Source organism: Apostichopus japonicus, chromosome 21 (genome assembly GCF_037975245.1).
Source record: "Apostichopus japonicus isolate 1M-3 chromosome 21, ASM3797524v1, whole genome shotgun sequence".
Lineage (NCBI taxonomy): Eukaryota > Metazoa > Echinodermata > Holothuroidea > Aspidochirotida > Stichopodidae > Apostichopus > Apostichopus japonicus.
The window spans coordinates 7,777,140-7,786,917 of NC_092581.1; the positions used below are offsets into that span (position 1 = coordinate 7,777,140).

At 40.7% G+C, this 9,778-nt stretch overlaps 1 protein-coding gene across 1 annotated transcript; it reads right to left on the bottom strand.

Annotated features, from left to right (window-relative positions):
* Window positions 1-608: 608 nt before the first annotated feature.
* LOC139962948 (uncharacterized) lies at window positions 609-6,934 on the bottom strand. Its single transcript, XM_071963367.1, has 3 exons — window positions 6,733-6,934; window positions 2,414-2,474; window positions 609-912 (listed from the first exon to the last, which is right to left on the bottom strand). The coding sequence occupies exons 1-3, from the start codon at window positions 6,880-6,882 to the stop codon at window positions 815-817; spliced, it is 309 nt and encodes a 102-aa protein (XP_071819468.1). The 5' UTR covers window positions 6,883-6,934; the 3' UTR covers window positions 609-814.
* Window positions 6,935-9,778: the final 2,844 nt, after the last annotated feature.

Genomic DNA, 9,778 nt, shown 5'->3' on the forward strand with positions numbered 1-9,778 from the left:
CCCATCCACTTACCCGGAGACACCCGCCCTCCCCCCCCCCCCTCCTATTTTTCTGGTGTCATCGTCCAGCGTCTTAATCCATGTTCTTCTGCATCTGAAAAAACAAGGATAGAAAACAGTTAAAATATATCAAATACATAGCCCACCCACTAGCCCAAGGACACCTCTTACCCCACCACCCCTCTTCTTCATGTGGCATCGTCCAGCGTCTTCATCTATCTTCTTCTGCATCTGCAAAAAACAAGGATAGAATAACAGTTAAAACATATCAAATACATAGCCTACCCACTGACACAGGGACCCAGGGACACCCAGGGACCCAGGGACACCTCTTCTTCTGGTGGCATCGTCCAGCGTCTTCATCTCTCTTCTTCTGTATCTGAAAAAACAAGGACAGAAAAACAGTTAAAACATATCAAATACATAGCCCACCCACTAGCCCAGGGACACCCCTCCCCCCCCCCCTCTTCTTCTAGTGGCATCGTCCAGCGTCTTCATCTTTCTTCTTCTGCATCTGAAAAACAAGGATAGATAAAACAGTTAAAACATATCAAATACATAGCCCACCCACTGACCCAGGGACACCCCTCCCCCCCCCCCTCTTCTTCTAGTGGCATCGTCCAGCGTCTAAATCCATCTTCTTCTGCATCTGCAAAAACAAGGATAGAAAAAAAAGTTAAAACATATAAAATACCCAACCCACCAACTAACCCAGGGACACCCCACCCATCTTCTTCAGGTGGCATCGTCCAACGTCTTAATCCATCTTCTTCTGCATCTGTAAAAACAAGGACAGAAATACAGTTAAAACATATCAAATACATAACCCACCAACTAACCCAGGGACACCCTCCCCTTTCCCATCTTCTTCTGGTGGCATCGTCCAGCATCTTAATCCATCTTCTTCTGCATCTAAAAAAAGAGAAGAAAAACAGTTAAAACATATCAAATACATAACCTACCCACTGACCCAGGGACACCCCCCCCCCACTCACGCCTAGATACCCAACTATGCTTAGATACCCTACTCACTCTTAGATACCCTACTCAGGTTTAGATACCCTACTACGCTTAAATACCCTACTTACACTTAGATACCCTTCATAGGCTTATATACCAAAGTACTCCGGCCTAGATACCCTACTTCGTTTAGATACCCTACTCAGGCTTAGATACCCTACCCAGGCTTATATACCCTACTCAGGCTTATATACCCTATTCAAGCTTAAACTCTACTCACGCTTAGATACCCTACTCACCCTTACATACTCTACTCGGGCCTAGATACCCTACGTAGGCTTAGATACCCAGTACTCCGGCTTAGATACCCTGCTCAGGCCTAGATACCCTAATTCGCTTAGATACCCTACTTACGCTGAGATACCCTATTCAATCTTAGATACCCTACTCATGCTAAGATACCCTACTCATCCTTAGATACCCTACTAACGCTTAGATACCCTACTCATGCTTTGATATTGTACCCTACTCAGGCTTAGATACCCTACTAGGGTTAGATACCCTACTCAGGGTTAGATACCCTACTCACGCTAAGATACCTTGCTCATGCTTAGATACCCTACATAGGCTAAGATACCCAGTACTCTGGCTTAGATACCCTGCTCAGGCCTAGATCCCCGACTTCGCTTAGATACCCTACTCACGCTTAGATACCCTATTCAAGCTTAGATACCCTACTCACGCTTAGATACCCTACTCACGCTTAGATACCCTACTCAGGCGTAGATACCCTATTCAAGCTTAGATACCCTACTCACGCTTAGATACCCTACTCAGGCGTAGATACCCTATTCAAGCTTAGATACCCTACTCACGCTTAGATACCCTACTCACCCTTAGATACTCTTCTCACACTTAGATACCCTACATAGGCTTAGATAACCAGAACTCTGGCTTAGATACCCTACTTTGCTTAGATACCCTACTCCCGCTTAGATACCCTATTCAAGCTTAGGTACACTACTCACACTTAGATACCCTACTCACCCTTAGATTCCCTACTTAGGCCTATATACCCTACATAGGCTTATATACCCAGTACTCCGGCTTAGATACCCTGCTCATGCCTAAATTCCCTACTTCGCTTAGATACCCTACTCATGCTTAGATACCCTGCTCAGGCTTAGATACCCTACTCAGGCTTTAATACTGTACCCTACTCAGGCTTAGATACCCTACTTACGCTTTCTACTCATAGATACCCTTCTCACTCATAGATACCCTACTCACGATTGGATACCCTACTCACGCTTAGATACCCTACTCATGCTTAGATACCCTACTCAGGCTAAGATACCCTACTACGCTTAGATACCCTACTCACACTTAGTGGGTGGGTGAGAGGTGAGGGGAGGGGAGGGGAGGGGAGAAGGGTATATAAAAGTTTCACAACCTGGTTCCTCTCGTTCTTCCATCGATCTGCCGTCTAGGTCCTCATTCGCATTGTCATCGTTCTAGAAGGAAACCAGTAGAATTGTAGAAATTTATTTCGAGTATATCCCAAATATGAAACTTGGCAAGTTTTGGCAACCTCCATTTGTAACATCTTTATGAAAATGTATTGTATTTATTGATAATGTCTGAATTTACATTGCTCCCAAAAACTTTGGATATAGCAGGGAACAACTCAAGAAACAGCATAAACAGCAAGAAACAGCATGTTTGGATTTGGGGTTTGACATCTTGACTGAATAGAAATATTACTTTTGAGCTGTTCAAACTTGCTATTAATTTGCAAGATTCTGAAGAGTCTATATATAACCTTAAATTGGCACATTTTCTGACTGAAGTACCCCAGTCAGTGTTCGTTTCCAACAATTGTTTTATCTGTGAAGAGTGATTAAAATTTATACTACAAATGCTACAAATAACCATTTTGTTATGTGATCAGTTATGTTCCAACATCTAGTTATCACAGTGACAACAACAACTTGTGATTGGTTTCCATGCAAGTGTTTATCATTTGGAGACAAAGGTATATTTACTTTAAGCATTCATAACATGTAAGTGCTATGATATGATTATCTTCATTAAAATATAAGCAGTCTTTAGTCTTGCTCATGTGAGACAAGCTTTTGTTCTTTTCTTGTTTAGACCCTTAATAAGTTGTAAGCTGTTAGTTTTCTGTTAAGGTGTTTTCAGTACAAATGATGTTTAAGTTTCAAGATGAATAAAAATGTGAAACACATTAAAAATGACATCTTCAGTTTTACCCTGTTGTTTATTGCTTATCCCTATCGTCCACTAGCCCAGACTAAGGCGATACTTTGGAAAGTTAACATCAATGGGAAGATCTAAATAACACCAATTTTGGTGTTAAAAGCAATTCAGTTAGTGTTAGTTGTACACCAACCAGAGTAAAAAATACCAACACCAAAGATAATTAATTAAACACCATTTTTGGTGTAAAGTAAATGATTATCAACTTGGTGTTAATTTTACACCTGGTGTTGGTAAAAAACACACTCCAAAAAGAATACAAATTTAACATCGTGGGTGTAAAACTTAACACCGGAGTTTTGCAGTGTTAATTGAAATCATTGACTTCTGTTTGTAGGGTATGGTATGTAGTGTAAGACTTATACTGCATGCTATGCCATCTTATTGGTGTTATTGTTCTGTTCACCTACCCATTATTGCTATGTTAATGTTTGTACGGTATGCCTTGCAGTTGGTGCACTGCACTGGTGTATGCAGTGCAGTGTTGCGGGAAATACAGTTAAGTTTTGCACTTACTTCCAACCTGTCAACAGTGGCGGAGTGTCCATATCGTCAGGGGGCCGATCATGCCCCCCACCCCCCCCCCCCGACGGACTCAAATAGATTGCTGGCGCCCTTTTCAGCTTTTTACCACTTTTACTTATTCGCGATTATTGACTTTTTTATTGCGCTCTCATCTACCTATTGACACTTGTCACATTATCTGCAAATTAGCAAGGCCCGGAAAGGGTCATTTCCGGCGATCTAGGGAGTATCTTTACGCAAAAAATATTCTGTACGCTCCGCGCCAAACTGGTGGCGCTCCGCTTAGATAGTGTCGAATGCGCCCCTACAGACCATTCTCGCCCCCGATCAATAACCCTAGCTCCGCCACTGCATGTCAACATATCTTCTATTGTGCCTTGTAAAGGTAAAAGGTAGAAGTAGGAGTTTGCTCGAGAAAAACGGCCCTTTTTAGGGCCACTAAATTTTCCAGAAAGAGCTACTTTCCTCTCCTCCAACGTGCAAAATGTACTTTCTCTCTCTCTACCTCTCTCCTCGTTATCTAAAAAACGCAAATAGTCCGATCAGTGAAAGCTAATAAAAGCTCCGAAAAATTCCGCACCACCAACAGGGAGCTACAGACTACAAGTAGTCACTCAAAAGCCCAAAATCTTCGAAAAGAAGCAGAAACACTAAAAAAGTTCGTAAAGAACCTATCAGACAGAAACATGTCCAATATAGAGTTTATTGCGCTGGGAAAAGGTCTGAAGTTCATAGCAACTCCAGTAAACCTAAACGAAGTGATCTTCTCAAGTCATTAAAAGACCTAAAAAGAAAAATGAGAATCCGCTTCATCATTCAGAATAAAATGCAAAAAGGGATTACAAAATTCCGTCTACCCTCTACATGGTCACCAAACATGACTTTTAGTAAAAACCTAAAGGACTAATTGGAAGCAACACAAACCGAAATGGCACGTGTTACTATCCGAAATGCCAATAGCAACACGCATAAAGCGGAGCGCTTTGCACTAAATGCAATTACAAACGACCGCTCTATTATTGTCAAACCCTTCGATAAAGGTAGAGGCATTGCTATAATGAATCACTCAGACTATCAAGCCGAAATTGAAAGGCAATTAGCTAGTCACCACTACGCAAAGTTAGAAAGTGATATGACGTTTCAAACTAAAAGTTTAGTCCAGGAAACACTAATTGAAATGTTCTCTGCAAAAGAGATAAAAGCACCTTCGAGTACTTATCACCATATAGCCATAAGATCTGCACACCGGTCATATATGTGCTACCAAAAATTCATAAAGCACCCCCGGCTAACTCAAAATTTGCCGGTAGACCGATAATAAGTGGAAACGGATCACCGACCGAAAAAATATCGGAATTTGTGGACTATTTTTTGCTTCCTATTGTAATAAAACAAAGCACTTATGTGAAAGACACAAATCACATTCTGCAAATTTTGGAAGCCATCCCGTTACCAAAACGGTAGCACTTGCTGTACTCGATGTCGTCGCCATGTATACAGATACTCCCCAAAAGGAGGCATTAGATATATGTCAAGAAGTCTATGAAAAGACGGGAAAAAGCGAATATGGGATAAATAAAATATCTTCCATATCCATGCGCAAACTAATTGAACTCATCTTAACAAGAAACTGTTTCGAGTTCAATAACCAATTCTATCTACAAAAGATCGGTTGCGCCATGGGTAGCCAAGCCTCTCCGGAAATCTGCGATATCGTCATGCATAGACTTGAAAACCAGATTTTACCGACAGATAATAAAATCTCAAAATGGCTCCGCTATAGTGATGACATTCTATTGCTCTGCGACGGTACACATCAGGAACTTGAACACATAGTAAAAAGGTTGAATGAAATTCACCGCTTCTTAAAGTTTACGGTAGAAATATCACAAACCGAGGTAACATACCTAGATTTGAAAATCTTCAAAGGTCCAAGGTTCGAAACCAATGGGTTATTAGACACTAAAGTCCACACCAAACCCACGGAAACCTTCCAATACCTCGACAGAAACTCTGCACACCCACTTGCCACTTTTAAAGGCTTCATTAAAGGGGAAATATTACGATACGCACGTCTCTGTAACAACAGAAAAAGAACGCGTTCACAGAGAAACTGTTACTCAGTAGCTATAAGAAAGAGGAAATTGCCACAGCCACTAAAGGCATAAAATTTGAAAACCGTAGGCATTACCTCACTACCAAACCTAAACAAAAGGAACCACCACTGGTGTTCAAGCTTACCGTGACCCCATATCAAAACCACGCATTTGAAAGAAAAAGGACTTTTGAAACATTGGCACTTAATTTCGCAACACGCGGAATTATTAAAACTGTTTCCAAAAGAACCGATTCTTGCCTACAAAAGGGCCCAAAATCTCAAAGATTTACTTGTTAACTCAAGGTTTCGTACTAACGAAGACTCAGCTGACTCTCAAGGTTCACACGAAGCTCTTTTAGATGCTCTTATATAGATGCACTATGAGTCCATAAAAACTCGTGCACAGAAAATAGATGCATTTTGAGAACGAGACGCTCATGCCGAATATAAAATATTCAAAGGCTTACTACTGATGAAGCTCCTCCTATAAAAGTTGAGAGCAGAAACCGGTGTAGTTGGTCATAAGAACCTACACTAGTCTTTCCTACTTTTAAAAGTACACTCAATTCACCTAATAGGTGCAATTATATTTCATTATGAGGGCATGCTATAAGTTCATGTTCCTCGGGCCCTCCCTTAAAAATGATTCAGGTTCTTGGCCACTACGTTGCGTTAGATAGTGTAAAACCGCCTACACCCCCATTCCATACATCCCTTTAAGTTGTAGTGTACTCTACATGCATATGTTCTATGTTATAATTGTTGTACAGTTACGCACATTATTAGCGCTCACTTTAAAATGTTTTGTATTCCTCAGCCAATCAAAGGAAAGGTAACTTAAGATATTCTATTTAGATTCCTTTACTTACCTTCACTGCCAAGCAGCCCGCTGTATGAAATGTTGCACAACATTCGTTCCTTTCCTTCCTATCCTTCCTATCGTCAAAAATGAATTTCCCGCGAAGCGCGTCTGTCGCGTGCCTGACCTCATTAGTATGGATGTTTTCTTGTCTGAGCATTCATCGAAGTCAGTCAACCATACATACTGAGCTGTTGGAAGCTAGACCAATTATCCTCCTTTTCATACTGCGCCACTTCTTGTGGAAACTTCATCTATGAGTATATTTAGGAATGCATGCACTCCACGGCAGTGCTAGATCGAACAGCTGGATCATTTCTATTAGCGGCAATATGAATTTAAGGCAATCAAGTGATAATTTTTTTCCGCTTCAGATAGTAATCAGCCTAATTTTATAACCATAACAATAATAATACATTTTAGGTGAAATTTTTTCCTCATCAATTTCCGATGAGATATACCACGGTACCAGGGCGGCCAGTAGCGTCGTGACAGAGGCTTGTAACGTCGGGAACCAGTGCGGCCTGATGGGTTGGAGCAATATAGGCCATAGAATTTTGATGAACTATTCGAAATTTTCAGATAAACAGTTTTTCGACAACGTAGTAAATGCAGAATTTTAAGTTATTATTAACTTCTTTTTTTGCTCCCGACAGTTTTTATAACTAAATACAAAATGATAAGTTGTGGAGTGTTACACAAAATATGTTACACAAAGTTATACAAAATGATAATTTAGTGGAGTGTTAGCTCAGTGGTTAACGCCGGAGCCTTTCAATCATAAGGTCCCCGGTTCGAGTCACTCCCAGATTAATGTATGTCGTCCAGTTACAGAGTTGTTGACAAATAACAATTCATAATCATGGACGTTAAATATGAATGTAAGAGACTGACTTCGGTCAGCTTGCGGCTTTGATAAGCCAATGAGGCTCTTCGCGAGTTCCTGCTTGCAGGAGGATCTAATATACATACATACATAATATGTAAATAGATTCGCATTAATTTCTCCGTCAGTTGATAAGTGAAAAGGTCAATATATATATATATATATATATATGTATATATATATATATATATATATGTGTGTGTGTGTGTGAGGGTGTGTGTGTCTGTGTGTCTGTGTGCGTCGTATAGGCGTGTGCGTCCTATGTGTGCGTCCTACATCTGCAAATTTTGTGTCAAAACCGGTCGATTTCCCTCAAACTTGGTAGAAAGGTGCCCCTAAAGGGAATTCTTTTCTTTTCTTTCAGAACGCAATGTCAGAGGGCAGTCGGGAATTTTTGGGCTATAACTTCAAAGGGAAGCCGTGAACTCACGTACAATCTACAGAGGTACAAATTATGTAAGTGCCAAGTTCTAAGAAAATGAGGTTAACATGGTTACTGAGGTGAAAGGTTAAACTGTATACTTTCAATGTAATTTTGTGTCAAAAACGCCTCCTTAAAGGCTAAGCCGATTTTGTCCAATATTGGTATGATGAGAACTTGCATCTCACATACTGCAGAATGAAAAGTCAGGGGCCCAATGTCCAATAAAGCAGTGAATGTGTATTTTTCTACAACCCCAAGGGGACTATATACAATTCACTTGCAACGTTCACCTATTGAATTGGAAGTCAAATATCAATGAAATCTGCTCATGCTGTCAAATGTGGAGTTATGGAGAAAACAACTTAAAGGGGTTGAATTTACTCAATGGGTGTAACAGGTAAATAACGTAATCACACTTTGTGGTATCCATGGTAACTTAAGAGGTAAAATTTATAACTTCAGTGGAATTCGTGTAAGAAATCCACCCCAACTGCTCGGCCGGGTTTCTCCAAACTCGGTACGAAGGTTCGCCATGATGGGAACTTGTATTAAGCAGATTTTGAGCAAAATGTGAGAGGTCAATGGGTAAATAAAGCAAAAGGCGAGGGGAACAGTGGCGGAGCGTCCATATAGTCAGGGGCGAATGCCCCCCCCCCCCTGACGGCTCAATTAGACTGCTGGCGCCCTTTTCAGCTTTTTACCACTTTTTACTTATTCGCGATTATTTACTTTTTTATTGCGCTCTCATCTACCTATTGACATTTGTCACATTTTGTTGGTGTAATTTTCTGTCAAAATGCTCTCACGGCTATTTATTCTTAGTTTATCTGCAAATTAGAAAGGCCTGGTAAAGGGTCATTTCCGGCGATCTAGGGAGTATCTTTACTCAAAACAATCTGTACGCTCCGCGCCAGCCTGTGTTGGCGCTCCGCTTAGATAATGTCAAAAGCGCCCTACAGACCATTCTCGCCCTCTCTGACCGATACCCCTAGCTCCGCCACTGGAGGGGAAGCATTATATTGACTTCCAAACTTCACAGGTTTGTGAAAGGTCAACGAAAGGTGAAAGATCTGAAATCAAATCAAGCAAAATTTGTTTATTTTTTTTTTAGTCTGGCAACCTTCACAACTAAATGGTCTGTCAGTATAAGAAGAAAAAATGACGAAAGAGAATTGTTCGTACCCGTGATCGGGATTTCTTTTGAAATCTGTCGACTTATCCGACGTATACCTATGGGCACACCGCATATTATAATACTACTACTACCTTACTACTACTACTAATAATAATATTAATAATAATCAGCAGTTAGTTTACGACGCTTAAGCGACTACAAATGTCGCCGGGGAGGAACCGCAAGGGCTCGTGGATTACAACTTACACGTCGGGTGGCTTACAATTCAACATTTTAACTCAAATTTGGAATTATTTAAATTGAGAAAGTCATTTCAGATGGGACCACCGTAAGTTGCTTTTGTATGAAAGACCCATCTTACTATGACCCGACCGGGAATTGAACCCCGAACCTCCCGACTGCTAACCCCTCATTGCTTCAAATGCCGCCGCCTTTATCCACTCGGACACAGCACCGGTATTTAAAATAGAAAACAATGAAGACAAAAAAGACAGTTGATATGCAACCAGAACTGTCTCCTGTCTCCTGGTTGTCATCACATTTCGCCGACTTGTATCAATATGTCTTGCACATTAAATAGCTGTCATAAAATTTAGTACGTCAAAATATTT

Coding starts and splice junctions, on each gene's coding strand:
- LOC139962948 (XM_071963367.1), bottom strand. CDS start 6,882: ATGCTCAGACAAGAAAACATCCATACTAATGAGGTCAGGCACGCGACA. Junction 2,475..6,732: donor CGGGCTGCTTGGCAGTGAAG/GTAAGTAAAGGA, acceptor GTTTCCTTCTAG/AACGATGACAATGCGAATGA. Junction 913..2,413: donor GGAAGAACGAGAGGAACCAG/GTTGTGAAACTT, acceptor CTCTTTTTTTAG/ATGCAGAAGAAGATGGATTA.